Source organism: Clinocottus analis, unplaced genomic scaffold (genome assembly GCF_023055335.1).
Source record: "Clinocottus analis isolate CAN_PGR_092001 unplaced genomic scaffold, fCliAna1.0.p SCAF_5, whole genome shotgun sequence".
NCBI lineage: Eukaryota > Metazoa > Chordata > Actinopteri > Perciformes > Cottidae > Clinocottus > Clinocottus analis.
This window is the reverse complement of record NW_027176207.1, coordinates 20,360,251-20,388,006: the sequence shown is the minus strand read 5'-3', so window position 1 is coordinate 20,388,006 and position 27,756 is coordinate 20,360,251. Positions and strand designations below refer to the sequence as shown.

The 27,756-nt window shown below is 44.5% G+C and overlaps 3 protein-coding genes across 8 annotated transcripts in view; 1 reads left to right on the top strand and 2 right to left on the bottom strand.

Moving 5' to 3' along the window:
• Window positions 1–643: 643 nt before the first annotated feature.
• ppp2cab (protein phosphatase 2 catalytic subunit alpha b) lies at window positions 644–7,385 on the bottom strand. The gene is made up of 7 exons (XM_068600502.1): window positions 7,135–7,385; window positions 2,630–2,839; window positions 2,370–2,543; window positions 2,170–2,259; window positions 1,892–2,053; window positions 1,478–1,596; window positions 644–1,340 (listed from the first exon to the last, which is right to left on the bottom strand). The coding sequence occupies exons 1-7, from the start codon at window positions 7,234–7,236 to the stop codon at window positions 1,268–1,270; spliced, it is 930 nt and encodes a 309-aa protein (XP_068456603.1). The 5' UTR covers window positions 7,237–7,385; the 3' UTR covers window positions 644–1,267.
• Window positions 7,386–8,259: 874 nt separating this feature from the next.
• skp1 (S-phase kinase-associated protein 1) lies at window positions 8,260–12,813 on the top strand. Its single transcript, XM_068601383.1, has 6 exons — window positions 8,260–8,397; window positions 9,036–9,135; window positions 9,357–9,430; window positions 10,352–10,495; window positions 11,527–11,667; window positions 12,134–12,813. Exons 2-6 carry the CDS (start codon window positions 9,039–9,041, stop codon window positions 12,167–12,169), a joined length of 492 nt encoding a protein of 163 aa, XP_068457484.1. The 5' UTR covers window positions 8,260–8,397; window positions 9,036–9,038; the 3' UTR covers window positions 12,170–12,813.
• An 850-nt stretch (window positions 12,814–13,663) lies between these two features.
• Window positions 13,664–27,756, bottom strand: part of tcf7 (transcription factor 7) — a 60,463-nt gene continuing 46,370 nt past the window's right edge. Inside the window, exons 6-12 of one of the 6 annotated variants that reach the window (XM_068601195.1) lie at window positions 25,764–25,883; window positions 25,260–25,425; window positions 23,997–24,104; window positions 22,981–23,028; window positions 19,434–19,482; window positions 18,098–18,170; window positions 13,664–15,347 (exon numbers count right to left, since the gene is read on the bottom strand). In XM_068601195.1, coding sequence (XP_068457296.1) covers window positions 14,963–15,347; window positions 18,098–18,170; window positions 19,434–19,482; window positions 22,981–23,028; window positions 23,997–24,104; window positions 25,260–25,425; window positions 25,764–25,883 — 949 coding nt within the window. In that variant the 3' untranslated portion in view covers window positions 13,664–14,962. Of the gene's footprint in view, window positions 15,372–18,097; window positions 18,171–19,433; window positions 19,483–22,980; window positions 23,029–23,996; window positions 24,105–25,259; window positions 25,426–25,763; window positions 25,884–27,756 lie in introns of all 6 variants that reach the window. The other 5 variants (XM_068601189.1, XM_068601190.1, XM_068601192.1 and 2 more) reach the window with 5 other exon arrangements.

Below are 27,756 nucleotides of genomic sequence, written 5' to 3'. Positions count from 1 at the left end.
TATACGTATATATATGTATATATATAGATGTATATACATATATGTATATATATATATATATATACATATATATATATATATATATATATATATATATATATATACACATATATAGATATATGTATATATAGAGAGAGCATATATATATATATTATAATATAAATATATGGAATATATATACATAATCATCCTTTATTATAAAGTTTTACTTGTATTTGTTCTGTATGTGCAAGTCATTTTTACCTGATTTCCTTGTACATTACATTTATTAAACACCCTAAACTCAGTCATGTGACAGTGGTTTAACTAGTTTATAGCCTGGCATTAACTTTTCTTCTTTGATGATTACATTTATAATTCACATTCCTGCCGAACGAAATATGGAGCAATCGTGAACTTGGGTTTGGCTGGGAGCTTATTTTCAGCGATAATCCCAAAGGACAAATCCCATTGGTTTTGTGTGGAGGGAAACCAGTGTGAAACCAGTGTGAAACCAGTGTGAGCGACTCGCTGGGTGGCCGACTCCCAGGTGGTCCAGGTTCAGTTCCACAGGATCACTGGGACCTGGACACCAGCTGTTTGTGGTGGTGAGGAGAAACAGAAAGAGAAGAACCAGAAGAAGAAAGAAAGCAGCACGTTCTCGTCAAGGAGCCACCGTCGTCTTTATTATTCAAATGTTTGGTTAACAGACTCAGAATATTTCATGTGCAGCAGCTGCAGGAGAAAGGCTTTCCTCAGTTACACACGACAAAGAAACACTTTGCCTAATGGGGGCTTTTCTTTATAATCTTTAAAAAAAAAATAATCAAAAAAATCAAAATAAACAAGAAAAAAAACATCTGTAATGTGAAATAATTTTTCATCTTTTGACATATGTTACATTGGTTTAGATTTACAAAAAGTGCAAACAGATCGAGTTAAGATCTTTTAAATATAAGCCATGGCGTGGGAGGGGGTTTGAACCGTCGGATGAGAAAGAACTGAACCGGTTGTTTGTAAAACAGCGGGGAGACTTTCCTCTACACACAACTCAGCAACGCATAGTGTTGTGATGATGGCACGCCGCTTTGGTCCAGTCAGACGCACACACATGGTTTCTTCTAAATGCTTAAATAGGTCTTTGTCTTTGTGGATATACAATGTGCACTGCTGTGTAGCCCCGCCCCTCCACACACACACACACCATGTCTTTATTCATGTGGTTACTGGTTGAAGGTCATACATCATGGCAATACACGACTGTACAGAGGTCAAAAAGGGTCAAAAGTTACAGGAAGTAATCTGGGGTGCGGCGAGTCACATGGGGCTCCCCTGTACGAGGAGCAGGGTCGAACTGCAAACTAGAGGAGGAAGAAGAAGAAGAAGACTTCATTAAAATCTGGTCATCCATATTGTAATCACAATGCAATGCTCTACATCGTTTCATCTCTTAAACACGGCGACGCGCGTCAGGACTTCATTCCGTTGTCATACTTACAACGAGTACTTCAGGGTGTCGTCTAGTTCCATGATGGCCGCCTGGTTGCCGCAGCGGTAGCAGTAGTTTGGAGCGCTAAATATTGTCACCACGTTCCTCTCATGGCACCAGTTGTAACCCTGTTGGGGGCAGAGGGGGATTATTTACAGGCCGGGTTCATGAACGTGACCAATAGATTTCCATGAGCGTAAAGAACCCGGTCAGGAGGCGCTGCTGCAATGCCAAGTCTTGCTTTTGAACTCAACGTGACCCCTCTATTGTTCCATCGTACTTCTGCAGCCGTGGTTGAAATTTGTGTTTCATTTCCGCTTATGTTAAGCTTTGGTTATTCAGTGTCTAGTGGGAGTCTGTGCACTGGAAGGATTTTTTTTCAACGTGTTCTTATGAAATAACAAAAATAACAAAGACGCTCACCTCCATGACCAGCTGGTGGGCGCGGGACACCAGCGTGAGGCGGTTGGCGTGGTTGAACGTCTCCGAGATGTCCTGACCAAACGTGTAGCCGGCCCCTCGGGGAGAGATGCCCCAGCCGCCGCGGTCGTCGGGGTCGGACCACAGCAGGTCACACATGGGACCCTGCGGGAGGAAGAAGAGGAAGAGGAGCGCATTAGTGAGGCACCAGTGAGGCACCAGTGAGGCACCAGCGAGGCGGCGCTTTAACAGTAAATCCACTGAGGAAGTGTCGTCTTTACCTCGTGCGGCACTTCCTGTAAGCGGTCGAGCGCTCTGATGTGATCCAGAGTATCTATAGAGGGCGACAGGCCTCCGTGAAGGCAGAAGATCTGGAAGCACGCGAGGAAAGAGTCAGTACGTTCAGCAAAAAAACGTTACATTTTTTTAAAGAAAGGTCACGTCCATTTTATATCTGCGAGGCCGAGTCGATCGTCCTCACCTGAGAGTCTACCAAGGCGGTGAGGGGGAGATAGTCGAACAGGTCCGTGAAGTACTTCCAGACGTTGGCGTTGCCGTATTTCCGTAAGCACTCGTCGTAGAAGCCGTAAACCTGCGTGATCTGTCTGCTCTCGTGGTTCCCTCTCAGGATGGTGATGCGCTCCCGGTAGCGGACCTGCAAACGCGAGCGAGGATCAAAGCTGTCAACGTTCTCCTTTTTAAAAAAAAACAACTATGTTTGAAGCCTCTTTCGTCGGTTACCTTGAGCGATACGAGTAAAGTGACGGTCTCCACCGAGTAGTACCCTCGGTCCACGTAGTCGCCCATGAACAGGTAGTTTGTGTCTGGAGACTTCCCTCCGATCTTGAACAGCTCCATGAGGTCGTGGAACTGGCCGTGCACGTCGCCGCACACCGTCACCGGGCATCTCACCTCCTGGACGTTGGACTCCTTGGTGAGGATCTCTTTCGCCTGCGGGAGAGAAGAAAAAAAACACATTTTAACCGTGCTCTTCAGAGTGAGAAGAGAATAAAACTCCCTATTTCAGCGATAAGCCGCTCTGCTGGTTGACGTGCAGGATAATCAACGTGATCGCGCCGCTCCTCTGTCTTTATTTCACAAACGTACAATTTCCTGCCGGCGTCAGCCTCTAGCGGCCTGCCATTAAGACGCTGCACAGTGATTACAACGTGACAACACAGCATCTCCACTGTAATCTTTCACGAGGAATACAAGCCCCCACTGAAGCGGGTGTGCGCTTGGAAAGATAGTTAAGGCAACACACTACAAGTTCTTGATGTGGAACTGTCAAACACACAGTTCATTCTCCCCAGATCATCATGGCAGTCTATGAGTCTTGCAGCAGTTGATGACTCAGCACGTTGCTTACAGCGAGGTTTAAAAATATATTTTTTAAAGGAAACATCGGGTCACTGCTGTCTGCCGCATCGATGCAAACATGGTTTATTTTGCTGCTGCTGCTGCTGGAAAATAACTGTTTACAACCACCTCCGTTAGTTTAAGAGAGTTTTAACGATACAAAACTATATGAATAAGTGCACGTTTCTCATTCTCACTCAGCGGGTGGCATGTGATTCATGCAGGCTTCACCAGAACTTTCCCTATGAAAACTACTTAAAAATGATGGGGTGGTGGGGGAAAAGGTTTCAAACACCTACAATATTAAATCTAGAGACGCACATCAAGGCTGCAGGAGCCCTTTAAAAAAAAAAAAAGGATCAAACAACAAATCCACCCACTGAGAGAGAAAAGGTCTGCGGCCATCGACGGAGCGCTGAAGCCGGCCCGACCGAGCGCCGACGACCCGGAGTGACCTGGATGGGCCCGCGGCCGGCACTGCACAACGCTGACCTACATTACACACCCACACACACACACGCCTGAAACTAGTAACCAGCACAAAGATCCAGTGTTGTTGCTGCAGTATTTTTGAGGCCAACTATCCAGATCAAACTAAATCTCCATCGCTGCTGCAGGAATTGTAAAGAAACCTGTGATGGAAATCAGAGGATTGTTTTACAAGTAAAACAAACCCGTCAAAGACAATACCCTGAAGTTATTTTCCTTGCTCACACAATGCATGCGTTGCCAGTGCATCATACAATAAATGGCCTCCATCTCTGTCACCTTACACTAATCTTCATGAGTCATGTGTTCAGTGACGCAGCAGAGATCACCTGCGTTACGTTGCGTTGATAATGCAGTTCTTACATTTTCTCATGGCATGCTCCATCAAAGGGCTTTCTCGTTTTGCCGCTAAAGGTCACGTCTGACCCTGTGGAGGACGCGGGGCCGGTGTTTTAATCTTTTTCTAATCCTTTTATTTCCTTTTTCCCCACTCAAGACACTTAACCTTCAGTCAAAACCCCACAGCTGTGGAGCGCCTTCATAGCCGAGTGCAGGCTGGACTCCAGCAAGGTTTGATTCTAGACTCATGTCTTTCTTCCTCCTTATTATCTCTAACAACATTAAGTTCTATCTGACCAAATATGACACAAAAACTACAAGTAAACCAACTCAATGTGACCGGCTGCTTACGATACCAAGACAACAGCTCACTCCTGGCTTCAGCGATACCCTCAAAAGTTAAAGTGTGTGAGGGACGGTTGGTCCAGCTGTGGATGGAAACAGGACGACGACAGAGGTTGCTAAGCGCCTCGGGCCAAAAGTACAGACGGCCCAGGGCGGGGCCCTCGGCACGAGAGACCACAGCGGTGCCAAAGACTCCAGACGTCAACAAGCTGCTCGGCCCGGCGCCGAGAAGCGGAGTCAGCGCTTTAAAAAAACAAACAGGCGAACGGTTCTTCCTGGAGACTTTGAACTCGGATGACGCGGCGCCTCTAAAAGCCACAAACGGTGACCTCACTCCAAGAGGTTTGCGGCGGTGACAACAGCACGACGATCAGCAGATTGCGTCTGCGCTTTACCGCCGCGACAGCTTTGTGAATTTTGCCGAGATTGCATTAAAAACTGCCTTCTTGTTACATCTGTGTTTTTGGGTAGCGCGTTGCCGGGATCACCGGGTTTGCTACATACCGTCAACTGTGTTTTTGATATAGTTTGTACCGGTTTTCATGACACGACCAGAATGCCAGTTTCTGCTGTTTGATGGAGACATAATGCAACATGTTGTTCACTGCATCAGGAGCTGTTGCAGGGAAACAAACCATCATGTGAGACAAATGAACTGGATCCAAGCCTCACGGTTAGAAAACGGTGCTTTGCAGGCGAATCAAAAGAGCGACCACACATGCGACTACTGGAACTGGAGACGAAAATAATGTCTGGATGGTTACGTATCTCTCAGAAAGAGCTATTTTTAAAACGGAGGGGCATTAAAAAAAGGGATACGTCTCCGTCTGAGGTACACGTTTAATTAACAGGAACATAAAAAGCAATTTCCAGCAAACATAATTGTCTGCACTAAATTCCAACTAGATCAAATGATCAAACTGATGACATCACCACTCTGTAAACAAACACATCTAGAGAGAGAGGTGGGGGGGGGGGAATACTGCAATGCTTAAAGAACGTTGCATTGATTATGATAAACAAGAAGAAGCCGATGCGCGGTCGATACTCGTCCACCAGACACAACATTCAGCCTTTTTCTGAGAGCGCTGGAACCAAGAGAGGCAAGATCCCACAGCAGCAGCACACCACATTCCTCCACACCCCCGAGCATCCTATAAACAGAGACGGCCGCTCTCTGAATCACAATGCACAGTGTTACCCTGAGTCACGCTCCCGGGTCCACAATGGACTTGATGGTGGAAGTGATGCAACTCAAAAAAAAAAAATCAATAGTTTCCTCTGCTATTTTTAAAAATAAGGGAGGAGGCGTGGGTGCATTCGGCTGAATATAACAGAAAGTCACAGGAGAGTGGATGGACGGATGCAGGCAGAGAGAAGTTAAGAGTCGGGGCTGTGACAAAGATACAACCTCAGGGGAAAGGAATCTGCAGGTTTTCTGTTTTCCTCTTAACTACCTTTTTGCTGCATTTGGGTGAGAAGTCAAATGAGAATACTCGCGTCAATTTGAGCTTCTGACATTGAAGAAAGACGGCATGAAAAGGTTATAGATCTTTTTGGGATCTTGACCCACACAGTGAGAGACGGGCGTTATAAACTACTGGAATTGATTAACGAGCCACTTGAATACAGCAAGACGTTAAACTCCAGAGGTCCAAACATGGCAGGCGGCATTTTACGAGCCGAAAGCGACAGTGCTGCGCTCAAGAATGAAAAACAGACTGAGGAAATGGATAAAATTGTAAATTAATAAAAATACTCGTCATAAATTCAGCCTCCGTTATCAGAGTCTAGCTTGCCAGCGAATGTAAAGAAACTCAGTACTCCGCTTACTGATTTCAGGACTTCGAAGCTGGCAGGATTAGGTAAAGCGATTTCTATTAAGTTTCAGTTTGTTGTTGATTAAAACTGGGTTTTAAGAGTTTCTCTGTTAAGCCAAGACACTTGAGAGCCGGACATCAGCAGGTGGTCTGAGCAAAGAGGACGTGGAGGAGAGATGTTTAGGGTTAAGCTCCAGCTCAGAGATGTCTGCAGAGTCAGTTACCAGCCTGGAGCAAGAGTAAACACATGTGGGGTGGGACACTGAAAACCACTGTATATGTTATGTTTTCTAGCGTGTATTACCACTCAGTGTAAACAAAAATCAGAGCATATTCATGGATTTGCAACAAGCAGCCACCTGTTAAGGGGCTAAAAAAGGTCAGCGCCATAGAGACTAACTGAGGCCTACATTTACCTGCATAAATGAGAACAAACAAACAATAAACCAGACTTGAGAAATCACAGGTTCACTCCCATGACCAATAAATCCGCTGACGTCATGTTTGTGTTGGATTATTGACTACTCTATTGCCTTGTTAACTACGTATTGGCTGGAGAAGTAGATATAAGAAGCTATATAATGAAGGCCGGTGGGGTCAAAGGTGAATATCAAGCCTTTACACGTGAAATTAAGATATAATAATATTAATATCAGGAGGGAACATGCTGCCCGTCCATGTAATTAATTATTTTTGACAGGCAACAATTCAAACGCCCAGGAAAAAAACAGGACCCGCTCTTAAGAATTTTGTCAAATATATGCGCACGTGAATTGTAAACTAAAGACGCCATTTTAAGAATGTCTGGAAGGCGGCTGTCAGTTGAGAAGACGTTGACAGTTTTAACGGTTGGAATTTAAAACATGTAACTATATAAACATATAAATATATCACCTTTTCACACAGTGACTTCACTTGTCCCTCCGACAGCTGCTTGCATTCGTTGAGCTGCTCGATCCACTCGTCGAGTTCTTTCGTAAACGCCTTTTCGTCCATTTTTGTTATTTTTCTGTAGTGTGTTTTTTCGCGGTCGAGGAGGAGGAAGACGCGCGTGCCTCTCTGGCCGCCGTGTCGCTATGATTTGGCTAAAAAAAACTGTGAAGGGAGGAAGACGTCACGTCAGTTGGTGATCCGCCCTGGAAATCAGTTGGTGTCAAGCTTTACGCAATAAAATACCGCGTTTCCGGTTGGGACCTTCGAAATAAAAGCACCACAAAAACAATTTCAAGCAGTGTATCAGATTTATATTGATTTCATTGTACTATCAGTTTAAAAAAAAACAAAGACAATAAAGCTGAAACTAAACTATGTATCACATAATACAAATACTCATTACACTCTCAACTTTTTACACTTTTTACTCCACTATATTTGATTAATGACTAAAATCTAAGCAACAATATATATGTTATGTCTTATCGTTTAGAGAAATACTAAGTCCACATTTTACTACATTATAGAGTAAAGTATAATGGTTTAAGCATATTTTACACAAGAGTTAAAAATAGGATTATAAAATAAGTGCCAAAACAGTTACAATTCACAAAGACTTTGTGTAATCAATCACTATAGTATTGACTGTAACACCGTTACACTGTTGTTTGTCTGTGTGGTTACATCTTTGTACTCTTGTTTTGTTAATTACGTTAATATTACGTTCTATTATTTTTGTTGTATATATTGTGAATTTTGTATATTTCATATTGTTTTACCTATTTATCTATCTATCTATCTATCTATCTATCTATCTATCTATCTATCTACATGTATGTACCTACTTAGTTACCTAGCTTCCTACCTACCTACCTACCTACCTACCTACCCACCTACCTACCTACCTAATGTATTTACCTAGAATCAATTAAGCACCCTCCCATAAAAACAACAACATTTCAAATAGATAAATAAACTGAATGCCATTCATAAAGATAGTGTGTTGTTGTAAAAATACATAAATAAAGTAATACATAAATAAAAGGCTAGATAAACAGGAGCAGCAGCCTTCATGCGGCACCTCGTTCCTCCTCCGGGCGGCAGCTCAGCAGCTCAGCAGCTCGATCCAGACTTCCAGTCGCTATCGGAGCCTCCGCGTCTGTCAGGCCCTGCTGTTAAACACAGAGGAATCTCACCTCTGGACCAGAGTTATAAACACGTACGGTACGTTTCTTTTTTTATATTGAATTACCTTTTTTGACATGTCGTGATTTAGAAATCGACGGTAAAAATCGGTGTGTTTACGTTTTGTTTACATCTTTGTGTTGAGTCGCTCAGGAACGCTGAGCAGGCCTCGCGCGACGTCACGGGGCCTACTAGCTGCCCCGGTTAGCATTGTAGCTTAACCGACCATTACGAGGGGTTGTTTTTATTGAGAAACAAACAAACAAAGAAAATCGGGGTTTTCTGTGTTTAGAACTCCGGACTGGCGTTTAAAAAATGCATTTATGCCATTTTACTTGTTCGCAAATGCACGATTTAAGCCCGCGTTACCAGGGTCGCGAGCTCAACGTGCCGCTAGCCGTCTTTCTAATTAGTATGGCTACGATTTTAAAACACGTTTAACTGACATGTGTACCGGGCGTTTCGTCACGTGTGTAACTATCTAACGTTTAATAGTTGGGGGTGCGGGGTTGAGGGACTAATGAACGAATGTGTTCGCAAACTACCATACAGCGTTAGCTTATCTTAGCTGAATTAGTGTAAGCAGTTAATCACGTTGTGTGCGTGCGCGTGCTTGTGCGGCCACGTGAATGCGCCTTGTTAATAAGTATGTTTGCGTGTTTTTAATAACTCTGCAGATAATGCCAACGATAAAACTACAGAGCTCCGATGGAGAAATCTTCGAGGTGGATGTCGAGATAGCCAAACAGTCTGTCACCATCAAGACCATGTTAGAAGGTAAGTGTGTGTGTGTGTGTGTGTGTGTGTGTGTGTGCGTCATATGATATCATATCTTAAGTAATCACAAACCATCAGTCCATAGTCCATGGGTGACTTTGTGCTACTGATTTTTTTTCTTTTGCACATTATAATGTAGTTGTTTCCACTTTAGATAAATGAACATGGTGGTTGCTGTATTACAGATCAATGTTTGACGTGTCATTGATTCTTTTTTGCAGATTTGGGAATGGATGACGAAGGAGACGATGACCCGGTCCCTCTCCCCAATGTAAACGCCGCCATCCTCAAGAAGGTAACCTGCAACACAACACCTTGTTCACTTGCATGTTTTTACCCAGAAACCCGTGGTCGCTTTTTTAAATCTTCCAACAGTAGTTTGGGCGTGTCTTTCTTCTCTTCTTCTTCTCAGCTTCAGCTAACGAGTAGGCGTTGGTGATTGCCTTTGACTCGCTCTTAGCGAACATTCAAGGAATGTTCATGGTCATTATGCAACACAAAGACGCACAACCAGACGCAGCAGGAGAAAAACATGACAAACAAATCCAGCGTGAAAGTCCTGGAGCGCGTTCTGTTTAATCTACAAGGAAAAAACATTCTTGGAGGAGATAATATGGCCGACATCGTAACATTAAATGAACTCTGAAAGTTGTACACATGTAGTTCACTCGGTCACAGTTCATTATTTTTTTGTTGTGTCAGTTATTGTTGTGTGTCTGAGCTCATTTTGGAAACAGTCTTTTTCTGGATCTGTCGGCTTTATGTTTTCCGACATGTTTGTGTCCAGTGGAGAGAAACCAGCAGTGTTTTTATCCGGGAACGCGACCACAGACGCATCCTTTGCGTTGTTGGAATGAAGATCTCTGCAGTCGCAACATTCACGCCCCTTTTTGTTTCCCACAAAAAAAACTGAGTGCATCGATGGCGTGGTTTTGCCTTCGCATTCTATGAAGATGGATCATATTTCTACCGATCGTTCATCACACACACACATCAAGCTGTGTGTTCCTCTTTGCCCTCGTCACGTTTCCTGCCAGGCGACTAATCACATTAGTCGGAGCAGACGGCCGGCTTTCTTTTTTATTGCCTCTTCGAGTTCACGCTTGTGCTTCAGAGCTGCAGATATTTGGAGTTTAATGACTAGCTGCTGATTATAGACGACTGTAACGCACAAGCATGTTTAATAAGTGTGTGTGTGTGTGTGTTCTCCCCTCAGGTGATTCAGTGGTGCACTCATCACAAAGACGACCCCCCTCCTCCTGAGGATGATGAGAACAAGGAGAAGAGGACGGATGACATCCCCGTCTGGGACCAGGAGTTCCTCAAAGTGGACCAGGGAACCTTGTTTGAACTCATTCTGGTAAATACGGCTGTGAGCGCTGAGCGCTTTACATTTGGGCCGCTAACAGCCGGAAGGTCGGTGGTTCGCATCCCACGCGGGATCAGAAAGGAGTGTTTTTAAGGTGGAATAAACCTCACAGGGAGCGATCTATGGTCTTAAATGTGATTCCTCTTTGCCTGACGCGTTAAAGGGATGGACAGGTGACCTCAGGACGACCGGGGGCGGGGGAGATTGTGAAATGGCTGCTGGAGAAGAAGCTGCAGGCTTCCAAGAAGAGAAACTAAAGCCGGCGTGTCATCACATGGCGCTGTGTTTACGGGCACACAGCCGGTCGGGAAGAAGTGCCGCTCATGTTGAGATGTTGCAGAGCTCAGATATTGTTTATATAAACATCACAATACTCCTACATTACACTTCGCTGACGCTTTTATTCAAAGCTTATTCAAGGTAGAGTAAAAAAAGATGTAACGACGTTCTCTTAATGTTTCTTTAAACTCTGTTTCTAGAGTTGTAACATCCTGATTCTTCATGTAAACACAAGTCACTTTAACACTAACGTTATTTATTGTCTGAGCACTTTGTCTGGACCTCGTACTTACTTTAATACACACTGCAGTGTGTTGTCTTGACTGTTTGTGTCGTCTCATGTTGCACCTTCTGACTCTGCTGTAAAGCTGCATCCTGGCGTCTTGTGAAGCCATGATTTATGGATCCATGACTAACTTCACGCGGATCTTTCTGGATATCAGTTGTCTCCTGATCTTTCTCTTTCTCGTTGTGATCGTACGTCTCGATGTGCGTTTGACGACATCGTTCAGTAACTTTTGTCTCGTTTGTTCCGTGTCGAGCTGCAGTTAAACGGGACATTTCTGAACTTGGACCGATTTTTCTAAAATTTGAATACGGCCTCTTCCTGGTTTAGAATTTGGTTTTAATTTCTGTCCAAACGCAACACTGAATGCTGTTTGTTTACTTGTTTATTTTTCCTGAAATGCTTGGGTATAATTTTCCTCATGGCCCCTGTTTGTTTGTTTGTTTGTTTTTTCCAGGCCGCTAACTATTTGGACATCAAAGGTCTGTTAGATGTCACCTGCAAGACGGTGGCCAACATGATTAAAGGCAAAACCCCGGAGGAGATCCGGAAGACTTTCAACATCAAAAATGATTTCACAGAGGAGGAGGAAGCCCAGGTATTTATTCATTATTAAATCTATTTTATTCATTGATACGGTCATGGAAAAGCCATGGAATTTTAAAATGGTTATTTCCAGGCCTGGAAAAAGTCATGTAAATGTGTTATATTCATGTGTTCATGACGTTCATTTAGGCTGAGTTTGAAATAATGAATCTGCTTTTAAAAGAAAGAGGCTCAAAATATCAGCAGCATCTATATAAATGTTTATTCTTTTAATCAAACTATTGTCTCTCATTCATTTGTGTCATTTAAGGTTTACGGTATGCTTTGAATCCTCATTGTTAGTTTAAATACTACATTTTATCACTTTTTACTGTTTACACACACATTTCACACAATGTTTGCTCATGGACATTTGGTTTAAAGTCATGGAAATCCATTGTTCAGAATGTGTATGAACCCACACACACACACACACACACATACACACACGTTGTGACACTGCGGTTGTTCCTCCTCAGGTACGCAAAGAGAACCAGTGGTGTGAAGAGAAGTGAGCGGGGAGAAGCTGCCAACACTACCACACTGAATAGGAACTGTCCCGCTAACTGGTTGCACTGGTGTTGTTCATACTTGTCAATATTTACATTTAGTATATTTAGAGCCACACACACACTCGCCCCTCCCCCTTCTCCCTCTGCACCCATAGCATGACCATTTTTAACTTGCCTGTGTATTTTGTCATTATTTAAACAAAGAAGCTCTTTTGTTTCCCGACGCATTCAAATAAATAGTTTCATGGCTTTGGTGCAAGATTAGAAGATGTTTTTGTTTTTTTCCCCCTATTATTAATCGCTATGGTTTTTTTTACTGGACATGTTTGTTTTTCTTTTAGGTTTAATTGATTAAATAAAATGGCTTTTTTGACAATGGAAAAATGAAAGGGTGGATATTTTATTTTTGCTTTTTTTTTTTTTTTAAATTTTTTAAAGCAAACGGGACGTTTTGAGGTGGAAAGTTGTGGGTTTGTTTAGTTTTTTTGCGTAACGTTCTCTGGACTCGGATGCACGACAACTAATTACCAATTCACGTTGTTTTGAATTGGAAACTTGTTTTCCCTCCAGATAAAAAGCTCTGATGCTGGATTTTTAGGGATGATCAAACATTTATTGAAGGAGTGAAATAAAACGTATAAAAAGGCCGGTGTCTGTTGTTTTTGTGTTACAGAAAATGTAAATTTTCCACGGCCGAGCTAAGCCTTCTCTGCTGGCCTAAACGCAACCAAAGTTATAGATTTTTTTATAATTTTTCCCCCTATTAGCTTTTCTCATTGCACAGCTTCCATCTTCCTCTGTTGCTGCTTCCAGCCTGCAGCACCTGAGCCTTTTCATTTCTTCAGGAGAGCTTTCAACCAATCAGATTTCACCTCTGTCTGGAAGCATAGCGCTACAAGCTAGCCTCAGATTAAAGTACACGGAGGATGGACGTTATTGTTGAGCATAGTCGTCAACCAATCAGATCTTTAGTTTGACTTACTGGCATTGGACGTGTGATTGGTCAGTGGGCCAATGTGACTTCTGTCAACGCAACAGAAAGCTAGCTAGTTAGCTGCTAGCGGAACTCAGAGGGAGCAGGAAGAATTCAGGCTGAGACGTTAGGAAATTTTGTGCGTTTTTCATAACGCTCAATGGCTGAAAAAGAATTTCCTAAAATAATAAAAGGAGCTGGAACTGAAGCGCATCGATAAACTGCACAACCGCGTCATTGAGCTGTTTAACGGAGGAGGAGGATGGACTTTGAGCGTTAAGAATGTTTCCTTCTGGCTCGTTCTCTCTGGAGTGCCATGTTTTAGAACCGCTGTTTTGTTGGATTGTTTTGTTATGACTAAATGTGACTGGTTCTTGTTAACATGCATTGTCCGTTAATGACGCAGCATCCCGTCACGCGTGTCTTCATGTAAATCATATCAGAAGGCTCAGGTAGAAAATCCACAGCCCACCACCTGTCAGCGGTAGGATATGTTTTTAAAAGCACAGCAGACACAGAAAAGATATTAAAAACACTTTAATACATCGAACAAAAACATGTAAATACATCAGAGGTGTAAAAAATACAAATGATCCTGGGAGGTGACCCCTCCCCCCTCTACTGACGTCAAAATAAAACGAGCTATTTCTAGCACAAGAGCTCTCTCTGCTGGAGGAAAACGAGTTTTCGTTGTACAAAAAGTTTGTCCACAGAGTTGGAGGCCGAGTTTGTAGCTGCAAGCAGAACTGTAGAAGAACGCCGTTTAGTTTTATTGGGTTTGTAACATTGAAGCTGGAACATGCAGAGGGACGAGATGGTGGAACGCTGCTGCGGGAAATGAATCGACCCGAAACAAAAAGCACGAACACAAAATGTATTGCTTAAAAAACGGCAGCAACTAAAAGAAACTTATGTTTTTTAAACTTTTTTTTCTTTTTCTTTTTTTTTTTTTTTCTTACATAAAAACATATAAAAGTGTAATTATAATATGGGAATTTCAACATTCTAAAATTTTACAACACAATGCAATATAATAGTACCCATTTGGTCTCGTTAAGTTTACGGAGCTGCAAGAAAATGTTCAAAAGAACAAAAAAGTACAAAATATTTTTGCCACCAGCAAAACACCTGACCTTTAAAAAAAAAACAAAAAAAAAAAAACATTTTAAAAAACACGCGATTCGTACAGAAGTTAAGAGAAAACAAGAAATATGTAACAGATATAGTGAGCGACTGAAAGTGCCGTAAAGAAACGATGTAACTGGCAGTGGAGAGGTGATGCTCTTGATGCTCTTGATGCTCTTGATGCTCTTTGATGCTCTCTTTCCGTCTCTGACGTTTTTGTAAATGGAATAAAAGTTGAACTGTTGAACAAAATGGCGGCTAAAGAAGCGCGAGTCCGTCCTTCTTTGAGGTTCTGCTGGTTGACTTCAGCGTTCACAAAGAGCTCGTTTTGACAAAGCTTTTTGTTTTCTTGATTGTCGAGGAGGTCGATGCACTGAGAGGAGGGTGGGGGGGCAAAGATTTAAGAAGAAAAAAAACCTATAATAAAGTAGTTTTTAATCGTCAAAGTGACTGGAGAGGCGCGTCATGTCCGTTGAGCTGCAGCAGATGGAGCCAAAGAACCACAGATTAGGATTAAGTAAACTGGAACTCTTCTAAACGGGAGCGCCGGATCCTCCGCGCGACGTCCCACGTGTTCAGCGTGATTTGAGGTTAAAAGGGATGTGTACACGTGAAGAAGAGGATCTTTCATGGCTCTCTGGAGGAAGCTGAAGGTGAACAGGGGGTGGTGAGTGGTGGGGAGTTCAGGGGTCGCGGGATCACTGAGACTCCGTTAGCACTTTGAGAGAAAGTCCCGCGGCCTTGGCGGCCGACAGCGCCGAGCCGTGCGCCTGCTTGCCGGTCAGTTCCGGGCGAGCGTGGGTGCGTTTGGCTGCGTTTGGCTGACGGAGCGGCGGCGGAGGATGGGGAGGGCGCGCGAGCGAGGGGCGGGACGACAACGGGAGGCTGGCGGGCGGGGAGGTGGGCGGCGGCGGCGGGGAGCAGCCCGGGGACAGGGGGAGCTGGTGGTGGTGGTGGTGGTGGTGGTGCTGGTACAGGCGGTGGCGGGTCGGGGAGGGCGGAGAGTCTATAGCGCTTAAATCTGAAGAAGTTGGGCTGGGACAGCCTCCTCCTTGAAGGTAGCGAATGCACTTCTTTTTCCTCCTAGGGACAGTCAGAGAGAGTTATCTGTGAATAGAGTGTGGATGGTAAACGTCAGCAGGCTTTCATGGAGATGCGTCATTCACACACTGACGTGGTCATCATGGACAACACGGGGGGGGTTTAGTTCATGGAGAGGATCAAGATAAACATCACAGAGACAACACGTCTACGTCACTGCAGGAGCAAATAAACACACATTTCTTTCACTGACAGTCTAAAAAAAAAAAAGCACAAATATTAAAAGGTTGCATTAACTTTGCTGATTTGCTTCTCTCGCTGCGAATTGGACGAGAAAATGTAAGAAACACTCCCACTGTAGCTTAGCCTAGCTTAGCATGAAGACATTTGAGTTCATAAAGTCACCCATGAAAACACTGAAGACTATTTAAACCCGCTGGTTTGAGACGCTTTGAAGCCTGGAGTTCGACGTTTTGGCTTTTTTTGTAACTAGTGAATGGAAATGACCATATTTGGACTCTGCTTTATGGTCAGTTTGACTCTAAATGATCATAATTTACTAAATGAACATCATGCTGTATAGAAGAAGACTTGAAACTAGAGATTGAGACAGAAACTCATGTTTACAATGTTTACTGAGGGAATACATCAAGAGAGAAGTCATTTATATAGACTTCTATACAACCAGAAGAGTCGCCCCTAGTGGTCAAGAGAGAGGATGCAGCTTTAACACAGACTTCTATACAACTGGAGGGGTATTTATTTAGTGTATTTCTTAATTTTTGGACCGGTCGTTTTCCAGTCTTCATGCCACGATAAATGTTTAATAAAGTATTAATGGAGAACAGGGAATACCGCTCACATTTACAATATTTGAGTTGCATTAGTGAAACATATTGCAGCTCTGATGTGCCGAGCGTCTCGAGGTGTTAAACCTAAAAGCAGACGTGTGTACCTCTGTGTGCAGCATCAAAGCTGCTAACAGGATCCCATGATCATTACCAGAATATGATATGAGTCACCAGGTTTTAACCGCAAGGAAGGGCGCGAGGCCATATTTAGAGAGAGAGAGAGAGAGAGAGAGAGAGAGAGAGAGAGAGAGAGAGAGAGAGAGAGAGAGAGAGAGAGAGAGAGAGAGAGAGAGAGAGAGCAATAGAAAGTGATTTCTAAATGTCAGAGTTCACCATCAAACAGCGCCCGTTACCACATCGCATGAATGGAGAGAGTTGAAAGCAGATGGGCATGAGAACGCCGTCGAAATGCAAAGCTGCAGGGAGAGCGTGTGTGTGAGCGCGTGTGTGTGTGAGCGCGTGTGTCTCTGGGTGTGTGTGTGTGGAGCTGTGGTGATAAGGATTTGCTCTAACCACATTCACTCCCTTTTGTTCTCTCGAACCGAAAACACACTTATATTTCCATGACGTAGACAGTGTGTGTGTGTGTGTGTGTGTGTGTGTGTGTGTGTGTGTGTGTGTGTGTGTGTGTGTGTGTGTGTGTGTGAGTGAACCACACACAGATTCCCCGACTCCTGCAGCGACGCGGTGGATCGTCTACTGTATTGAGACATAATCTGACTAAAACAGAGGAGGTGATGGGCTTCCTTGAGATGTACGTTTCACACAAACCGAGGTTGTTGTGATCAATGTTGACGGCTCTGGGGGTGTTTAGAAGAGCAGCTCTGGCAGATTAATTCATCTAAGCCCCTGTTTCACTTCTTACAAGTGTTCAAAACCATCTTTCCCCCCCAGCTGGCTCAGAGCGTTGTGCCTGTGCTCAGGTCGGCGCTATCGACCAATGAGAAGGGAGGCGAGACTAGTCCCGCCTCCCACAAGGTGCAGCGGTCTAATCAGCCAGATTAATTGGAAACACCTGGGTGGGTTCTCGCAGAGACTTGTTTGAACTTTTACGACACAGGTGTCACAAACTGGTATTAACTGCTGGTTTAAAAGGATGAAAGAGTCGTTTATTTTACCGTAACCTTGTTTGACGACGTCTGACTTTTCTGCTCAAACTCATATGAATAATAAAAGCATTGGCACATGAGAAAGGATGTGTTTTCCACTGATATGGGAGGTATGATGAGTGGTATTCCCCTTGAAGCACCTGACTTTTACAGAGCCTGAGCGACGCAAAGCCTAAACCGACCTCTGACCTTTACGGCGAGACATCAGAGTCCAACACTAGACAAGGAAACGGTGGATTTAAATGATTTAAAACGAGTGTTTTTCTCCCCTCACCTGACAGTCAAAAGGAAAACGATACCGTCAGTGATGTTCGTGACGTGATGAAGCTGCAGGAGATGCTTTTTTTAAGCTAGGAACACGAACGACTACATATCCACGACTATGGCGCTGCATTTCAGAGAGCAGAACGTTAGTGACAGGCGGCATGCAGAGGTCAGGCTTGGTCTTCAAACATTCTCTGAAAGGCGGAGCTTGGTTTTTGAGGCTTAATCTCATTGGTTGTTCATCGCCAGTGGGTGGAGCCTTTTTTTCTGCTAGCTTACAGCTCTCACCCAAAAGGATCGTGGGTCAGAGAAGAGGTTGGAGAGCCTCTTGGTATTTCTTTTAGGGCATACTGTATTTGGCATACTATGTATGATGCTAAACGTCCGGCATACTAAATAGTACGGGAGTGCTGCAATGATAAAGCTGAGAGGCGTTGGCCGCCTCAGCAGCTCCGCCTCAGAGAAATGTTTGAGTAGCTGAGACCCCGTCAGAGGGACGTGATGGACGGATGGTTACATGGGAGGACAGAGGAGGTCTGGTTGTTGGTGGTTGGTGGTTGGTACACACCTGCAGGGACCGCACCAGTCCGTTTGTTGGTTGAGGCCGAAGCGAGCCCGGCATTTCTTAGGCGAGCCCGGGTCTGAGCGCAACGCACAGCATGCACATAGCAAGAGAGGAAGAGGAAAGGCGGGAACAGAGAGAGGAAGAGGAGGAAGGTTAGGAGAGCGCGAGGAGAGATAAACAGACGAAGAGAAAACATAAATAAGAAGACACAAGAAGCATGTTGTTCAGAGAAAGCCATCAAGTCAAACTGTTAGTAGCCAGCAAAACATCGACAACGCTGAGAATAACCATGCACACATACACACACACACACACACACACACACACACACACAGAGGCTCAAGAGAGAGGGCAGAGTTAGGAGCGCTCTTGAAATCCAGAAAGATATTTTACTGCTTCACTCGCAGGCTAGAAAAATATCGAAATCCTCATCAGATCTTTTATTTATACAAGTAAAGAAAATAAAAATATGATTTAATATCCAGATGTTTTTCTTTTTTTGAAGCACAGATTTAAATGTAATCTTTTGTTGTTTTGTTAGCTACTTGCTAACGTTACCTACTAATTTGGCGTTAGCTAATATTGTGGCGTTAGCTACTCCTGCTGCGTTAGCTAACTTCTAACGTTAGCTACTCCTGTGGCATTACCTACCTTCTAACGCTAGCTACTCCTGCGGCGTTAGCTACCTTCTAACGTTAGCTACTCCTGCAGCGTTAGCTACCTTCTAACGTTAGCTACTCCTGCAGCGTTAGCTACCTTCTAACGTTAGCTACTCCTGCAGCGTTAGCTACCTTCTAACGTTAGCTACTCCTGCAGCGTTAGCTACCTTCTAACGTTAGCTACTCCTGCAGCGTTAGCTACCTTCTAACGTTAGCTACTCCTGCGACATTAGCTACCTTCTAACGTTAGCTACTCCTGCGGCGTTAGCTACCTTCTAACGTTAGCTACTCCTGCGGCGTTAGCTACCTTCTAACGTTAGCTACTCCTGCGGCGTTAGCTACTCTTCAGTGTTAGTGTGGGCGCTCGGGCTCATGTAGAGGACTTCTCTCTCTCTCTGTGTGTTTTTTGTGGGGAAAATACTTGATTTTTGCCGTAATACGTCAAAAGGAAAGTATAAATCATAACATGTGACAGTTTGAACTCGGACAGCTCAGAACAGGACAACACCTTGAGAAGGTTTTGTAAATCAGGTTATGTGGAAAGCAGAGTGGGCGGGTGGTTTGACGTGAGAGACACATCCTGCCTCAGAGACACCGAGGTGCCGGTTCACAGAGCGCCAACGCAAGCTTTCCTCCCCTGAAACATGGCATCATGGCATCTGCAAGACATTTCTGTTTACCTGTGTTGGAGTCCTGCAGCTTCTCCCTTTTCCTCCTCTTCTTTTTGCCCTGCGGGAGAAAAAACAAAAGAACATCCCCCCAATTAAATGAGACATGGCGTTAAATTCCCCATCGGCAGACTTCTCACTGAAGCTGATGAATCCAGCTCTTTAGCTATCGGCTAATCGGCTCGCGCAAGAGTGCAGCTGCTCCCTTACGGACGCTGAACAAAACATGTTTCCCCCATTTTACACCGGTTTCAATAAAAAGGTCAAAGACTTTTTTCCCCAGATGCAAACACGGCAAGACTTCTTTTTTTAACCCCTCTCTTATTTTGAAATTTGTTTAAAATCCGTGGTCGTGAGCACTTCTCGTTTGCCAAAAATAATCATCAAGATGTCGATTTGAACTGCATGACTGCGACCGATCCCAGTGGAAGGTCACTCTGAAACGTGCAGTTTTATTCTTAAGGAAGTTGCATCCATGTCCGTCCCAACATGCCATCGCTTCCATCATTGAATCCTCTCAGATTTGGGTGAGAATTTCTAAATTAGCAGATTAAGTCTTGAGTCGTGGCTTAAAAACGTGCGTTGGGGAGGTCGCAGAGACCAAACGAACCAAAATAAATCTCATCAGCTGACGTTCGTGAGTAATTTGAAAGAAATTCGCTCACAGCGTTCCTGAGAATGGACCTTTGACCTCCAAAAAAATCCAATTGGATCACCTGAGTCCAGGTCGTTGTTTGCTCACGACCCCGCTGAGGGTGAGCTTCCTCCGAGGCGACTTTGGACAGTTCGTAGTGCAACTTCTTCGGGGTGAAAGATCCCAGTTCTGCCGGATGTTGAACGACATTCCTTTAAAAACACCCAAGCTGTTGCTTTCTGTGATAAAACAACACATTTTAGAGTGACCTCACATCGTAACCGACACCTGTGTCGTACTCCTTGACCCGCCACACCTGTCAGGTGGGTGGATTATCTTGGCAATCGAAGTGCTCGCTGACACGGATTTTAACAAATTTGGGAGCAAATCACGAGAGAACAAAGTCTTCCCTGTATGCATAGAAGTCTTCGGGCTTCTTCTACTAATGGGAGCAAAAACAAAAAGTGTTTTTATTCATGATTTTGTTTCAGCGTGTATGATTTTGCTCCAAATAAACAACGTCTGGATTCATCTTCGCTTTTTTAAGATGTTGGTTGAGCACCCTCTGCAGCGGATCCCTCTCTGAGAGGTTTGTCTGTGATGAAGTATAGTCCCAAAACAGAAAATCTGCACCGTATACAAATATCCCTCATGTCAGAGAGAGAGCAAAGTTAAAAGCAGCAACCAGCAACCAGCAACCAGCAACCAGGTCAGGCGACCGTATTTAATGCTCTACGAAAGCCAGAAAACGAAAGCAAGAAAAGGTGAAGGAATCCAAACAAGAGAATATGTTGCGTCCCTCGGGTCACGGCGTGTTGTGTTCATGCAGAAAAAAAAACCTGACGGAAAAAAACGTTGCAAAAATAATTTTAAAGAAAGGCCTTTAAAGATTTTGCAGATCTACTCAGAGAAGGAAGCGGGTTTCAGAGATCTGACGCCTACGCTGGGATGTCCGCCCTCCTCGGCTCGCTGTCGTATGCGGTGACAACGACTCCTCTTGCAACTGCACCGTTCTGAGCCTGTGGGCGTACGCCTGTGTGTGTGTGTGTGTGTGTGTGTGTGTGTCTGTGTCTGTGTGCACTATGTGTGTAGGTTTCTTTGAGGACTCGGAGGAGAAACCCTCCACAGCTGCGGGGGCGACATGTGGAACTTCACTTCCTGTTTTGTTCATGGGTTTGGTAACTTTTTTTTATACCTCAGGAGGAAGGTGATGAGGGTGATGGAGAGTGAAGGGTTGAAATGCAAAAGCTCTAAATACTTGGAGGTATATTTAATCTTTACTTATTTGCTCATCAGACTCTGTGCTTCAGAGGAATATTTTGGATAATATCATTCATGTATTTTGGTTTATTTACGTTTGTAGTGACGCTATGACGCAACAACAACAAGTCCTCCTTACAGCCGTAGAACGATCACCTGCCCAGCGCCCCTATAGGTGAGTCCTAGAAATAGATTTGGAGTAGAACGGACATTCCCGTTCGCGACCAACGCAGCAGGACGGTCCGAGCGGCGGCCATTTTGTGTCTGGCGACAGTCGTTACTTACTAAGCTGCAGCTATAAAACAAGCTCATAAACACGTAGTTGTCACAGTGCAGGAAAGTACATTGTTCCTGTCGTTGTTGTAGCATGAATGCACGATGGAATGAACATGCAAGCTCGCTAACAAGCTAATTCCACTGCGCTTTCATGCTAATATGAGTTGAACAGCTGGCTGGTGGTTCTAGCGGCCTCCAAGCCCACCGCCCCGGAGAAGGACAAGCTCCCAAACCAACTAGCTACCTAGCCAACCAGCTACCTAGCCAACTAGCCAACTAGCCAACTAGCTACCTAACCAACTAGCTACCTAGCCAACTAGCCAGCCGCCCCGTCTCCTTGAGGGAGAACAGCTGTCCGTTCTACTCCCACTCTATTTGAACGAGTTGAATACTCCGTGAGCGTCATACTTGTCCGCGAGCCGCCACGTGTGGACCGGCAATGTTTTCAGTTCACGTGCAACAGCATCCGATGTGCCTCGCGTCAAAGCTCCACGCATACAGCAGCGCTACCGCTACGTAGCGCCTGCGATGACCGTTTGTAGAGCTCTGGTTTATAAGAACATCACGAGGCAAGCTGAGGAATAACCGGCAGGAGACCGGCAGGATTGAGACAAAAAAAAGAAGAAAGAAACGACTGAAAAAGCTGAATCAGTGTGCGTGTTTGTGACGTGCGGCCCTCGTTCAGGCGACAGCGGGTCGCATTAATAACCACAGCCCAAGCAAAGCGTCACCGGGACTCGCGTGCCATGCCCGCCCGACGCCAGAGTTCAGCTCAGAGGGGGAGGAAAAACAAAAGACAAAGTACAGCAGAGAGAAGCGTCCACAGGTCACCCCTCTCACAGGTTTTCTAACTGTCACTGAAAAGCAGCTGTCTGTTACAACCAAAGCCTTTACTTCACCTGATTATGACACACTGGCCTCATCGTTTTCGGCTAGAAAACATGTGGATACGTTTACAGGATTTTACATGAACCCGTAGTTATTAAGACTACTGGGTATTGAAAAAAATCACCGCTGAGTGCAGTGTGTCTGTGTGTTTAGCTCTACGGGTGACAGGAGGGGAGGCGGCCATGCGGCCCTGCGGGTTGATTTATACCTCTGTGTGATTCAGTCTACCTGAGTAGTCGTCATAACCATGGCATCGTGCAGGACTTGGTGAGGTGTACTCCAATCAGATCTGCTTTTGCAGCTGGTGAGGGCTGACGTGTGTGTGTGTGTGTGTGTGTGTGTGTGAGTTATTAAGATTTTTTCTTTGTTGTTGTTTTTTTTTTTTTTTTGGAAGAAGGTGCATGCAAACTTTGCACAGGAATACCCACAACCCCTTTCATGCAGCTCTTCACATATTTTCCCACCACAGAGGCATAAATCCACCGTAAGACGTGTCCCTACCCAATCAGCTTTACTCTTTTCCCCTGCGACCCCGCTAAGGCCCGCCTCCTGCAAGAGTTCAACAGCAAACTGACAGATCAGAGGCACACAGCAGCCCAGATACAGCACATCCCCACAACATTACTACACAACACATGCACCACACAGGTTTGACTTCCTCTCGTATTCTTGGGGGGGGGGGGAGAGGAAGAGGGAGGTACCAAATCATGTCATGCTCTGTCGTTATGGTTTATGACTTTTTGACTGACAGGCCCTGGGAGCCAATAAGCATGCAGGTTGTCGCGACAGGAGCCCGTAAAGGGAGTTAAGCTGATGAACATCTGTGAGGACGTCACATGTGATCAGACCCAGTTCAACAAGCTCGGGTTTATTCAACTGATCCGGTTTGTTTAATTTATTTTGGTTTTATTAATTACAGGGATTCAAACCAGAGAGAAAGAAGTCAAGTGGTTTGCATCAAATGTTTTGTACCGCTTATACTATTTATTTCATTTCATCAAGAGCAGCTTTAGTTGAGGTTTATGTAATAAATACTAATAAAATAATACATAATATAATTACTTATGCGAGTATAAAAGCCTATTATTGCCTTTTCACTCTTATTTTGAAGATAATGTCTTGGTTTTAATTTAAATAAACATACATATATGAAATGAAAATTGTTAAAATCAATAATAGAAAAATACAGGTACATTTTTTTAAATTAAGTCTTATTTATGATATAATATCTTTACATTGATATAATAAAAACAAGTTAAAAGACAAATTAACCACATGACTTCTCTCTGGAGATGCTTCCCACCATATAATAATAATAATAATAATAATAATAATAATAATAACCAGTAAAGCACAGGTATAGAAGTCATGCCTTTTCTCTCATAACATGAAACGTTTACATCCCCCTGCTTTTTAATTCATTTTTAATGTTTTACACAGATCAGCTTTTGTTGTTGCAAACGTGGCCCGGCGCAGGTGGAGGAAGAGGAGCGCAGGCGAGGAAGAGGAGCACTTACGTAGTTGTCTCTGGCGGACCAGGTCGGGTAGAGCTGCATGTGCAGCTGCCGCTCCTTGCGGGCCAGCTCGTAGTACTTGGCCTGCTCCTCGCGGGTCAGCGCGTGCCACTGCAACAAGAAGCACCGAGATCAGGCCGAGCCACACGAGGACACACACTGTGGACTTCAAGGAGCTAAAAACATGCTAATCGACAGCAGCGCTGGGTCAACACACGCTCTATGACCTGCTCTTCATCTTTTGATCTTTTTAATGTTGACATGTTTGGCCCTGTCAATCCGGTTTGAACTCTTATTTATTTATTTATTTATTTTTCCTGACCCCTGTTCAACACTTTGTGACCTTTGTCTGTAAAAAGTGCGACACAAATAAACATGACTTACTTACTACTCTACTGTGTGTCTCTACTGTGTGTCTGTAGTGTGTGTCTCTACTGTGTGTCTGTAGTGTGTGTCTCTAGTGTGTGTCTCTAGTGTGTGTCTCTAGTGTGTGTCTCTAGTGTGTGTCTCTACTGTGTGCGTCTCTACTGTGTGCGTCTCTACTGTGTGCGTCTCTACTGTGTGTCTCTACTGTGTGCGTCTCTACTGTGTGCGTCTCTACTGTGTGCGTCTCTACTGTGTGTCTGTAGTGTGTGTCTCTACTGTGTGTCTGTAGTGTGTGTCTCTACTGTGTGTCTCTACTGTGTGTCTCTACTGTGTGTGACTATATGGCTTCATCCTGTCTTCCTTCTTTTTTTATATATTTAAATTCTAGAAAGAATTGTTTATTTTCTTTTGTTATTATTGTTATTATTTATTTACTTTTGTTTTAAAATGATGAACACTGCACAAAGTTATTTCTTTCTTACATTGAGAGTTGAAAACAATAATAATAATAATAAAAATAGTAATAATATCTTAACTTGTATCCCACTTTTCTTAAAAATAGTTACACAGTAGTTTCAGACATGTGAGACAGTAACACAATTATACAGAAAGGTAAAAACTAGAAGAATATGAAAGAAAAAGTATAATAAGGACAAAATTAAAAAGAAAAAACAAAAAAAAATACATTAAAATTAAATGATATAGTCCAGAAGAAAATAATCCTAAAAATCAGATACAAGCCAGTTTAAAAATGTTTGTTTTTAGTTATTGGAATTAGATAAATGTATATAAATATTTAGATATCCTTCTTCAGGAGCCCAGTATGTGCTGCTCTGGTCCCAGTAGCACCAGTATGTGTGTGTGTGTCTGTGTGTGTCTGTGTGTGTGTGTGTCCCTCACCCTTCGGCCCAGGATCTGGTTGATGGCGGCGCTCTCCTTTAACGTGCACTCGGCGATGACCTTCGCCCTCATCTCCTTCATGTAGAGCATGAAGGCGTTCAGCGGCTTCTTGATGACCGGCTTCTTGGGCTCCTTCTCCCGCTTCGCCTCCACGTGATGCGGCTTCCTGGAGGGGAGGAAAAGGAGGAAGAGGAGAAGGAGGAAGAGGAGGATGAGGACGAGAGGAAGGAGGTGAGGACGGGGTAGAATTAAAAATTGCTTTTTAATTCTCTTTTGTTTTTGCGTTAGCTAGGATTTAGATTTGGCAAGAAAGAAAGCAAACTTGCTACTTCCCAACACGCTGAACTATTCCTTCAAGAGAAAAAGATAAAGAATGAAATAAAAACAAAATAAAAGCCGAATCCTGCACGAAAAATCCAGCCTTGTGACACAAACAGAGCAGGAATTAGTGCAACAGTGAACTAAAGCGCTAGAAAAAGAAAGGAAGAGGTGCGCAGTACTTACATGTACATGCCTCGGTCATACTGGTCGTGCTCCTGTTTGCCTGTAGGGGGCACTATGGCCGGGTGGGGGATCCCCGTGGGGTGCATGCCGGACGGGCCGAGCATCAGCGAGTGAGGGAACCTGGCGGAGGTGGAGGAAAGAGGGGAAAGAGAGACAGAAGACAAACAGAAGACACATTCTTTGATTCAGGGAGGCGAGAGAGGGGCGTTTTAAAGAAAGAGCGCCACCTTCTGGTGAGCGACGAGGCCTGAGAAGCGTGAAAAAAGCGTGTTTGTGCGTTCAAAATGTGAGATTTTAGTTCTGTTTTATTCCTTCTCTCGAAGACGTCAGAGCCTGTGTGACCACTAGAGGGCGCCGTCGCACTGCAGAGGAGCGAGAGCCTGTGAGGCGAGGGAACTCACTTTGGATCGAGGTGCGTTTGTTTAATGCGTCGATACGGAGGCTCGTCGTTCCAGCACCTCGTCCGTCGAAGAAGCAGAAACAGGCGACAGATTAGAGTCACAGCAAATATTCCTTTCGTTTGTTTTTCAACCCACGTTTGTGCTTATAGTTGGAAAATAGTGAATCCAGAGGAAACGCTTCCTCTCTGAGCAACAGGTGTGATATTAATCAATCATACGATCAACTATCTGGCTTTTTTAAGTTGTGGGGATTTAAAAAACAACACACAGACACACATCTGCGCGACGCGACACGCGAGAGACGAAGCGAAGCGAGAAAGCGACGGCGTGAGGATCAAGATCAGAGCGCCAACAACACATTTAATAAACACCTGGCCGAAAAATACACACAAGAGGAAAAGACTGCACTCTTTTGTTGTTCTTTCAACGACCTTCAAGAACAACACAACTGCAAAAACTCACACACAAAAGTTACAACACACAGGACAAAAAGCAGCTGATGGCACTCAAGTGTGTGTTTGTCTCAGTGTGTGTGTGTGTGTGTGTCTCTCTCTGTGTGTCTTTGTAAATGTGTGTATGTTCTCAGTGTTTGAGTCTCTTACTGTACATGTGTGTCCTTGTGTGTGTGTCTCAGTTTGTGGGTGTGTGTCGGTCTCTGTGTGTGTGGGTGTGTGTACGTGTGCGTCTCTGTGTGTGTCTCAGTGTGTGTGTGTCGGTCTCTGTGTTTGTATCTGTCTCAGTGTGTGTGTGTGTGTGTGTCTCAGTATGTCTTTGTGTGTGTGTGTCAGTGTGTGTGTATGTGTGTCTTTGTGGGTGTGTGTGCGTGTGTGTGTGTGTGTGTGTGTGTGTGTGTGTGTGTGCATGTGTCTTAGTGTGTGTGTGCATGTGTCTTAGTGTGTGTGTGTGTCTGTGTGTGTCTGTGCAGCAGCTAGCTTGACTCTGTTGCTTTCGGGGCGAAACGCTTTTTCAAAAACAAGCGAACGTGGAAGCCGACACAGAAGATGCGAAACCCCCAAAAGTCGAGGATGCGAGGGCGGAGCTTGAAGCTTTTCTTTTGGCCCCGCCCCCTCCCGGGCCCCTAAAGGGGGCGGAGCCCGGGGGGGCAGTTGGGGCGCCTCGGCGCTACGATACCTGGAGTAGGAGGCGGCGCTGGAGAGGCTGGACGAGTACGGCGGCCTGAAGCCACAGGGCGGCAGGCCGGGGTAGACGGGCGGGCTCTGCCTGCCACAAGCACAGCGAGGGAGAGACGGACGTTCAGAGAGGCGGCGGCCATTTTACATTTGAATAAATGATCAATATATTTAGGAGACGTTACATCATTTATTTCCCTCCTGTTACGCTCCAATGTTGATTCTTTTCTTTGTCTCTCTCATACCGTTCAGCTTGTAGGTGCGTTTTCAAATCAAGTAATTTTCTTTTACTTAGAAGAAAGAAACCGGGCTCGTCTCGTTGTGGAGCCCGGTGGTTTGATTCCTATATTTCTATATTCGCATCTCTGGAAGCTTCTATTGTGGGAGCCCCTCCCCCCCCCCGGAGCGTCTGGATCGGCACTGTTGACAGCTGCGTGTCAATACTCGGCTTACCGGGAACCA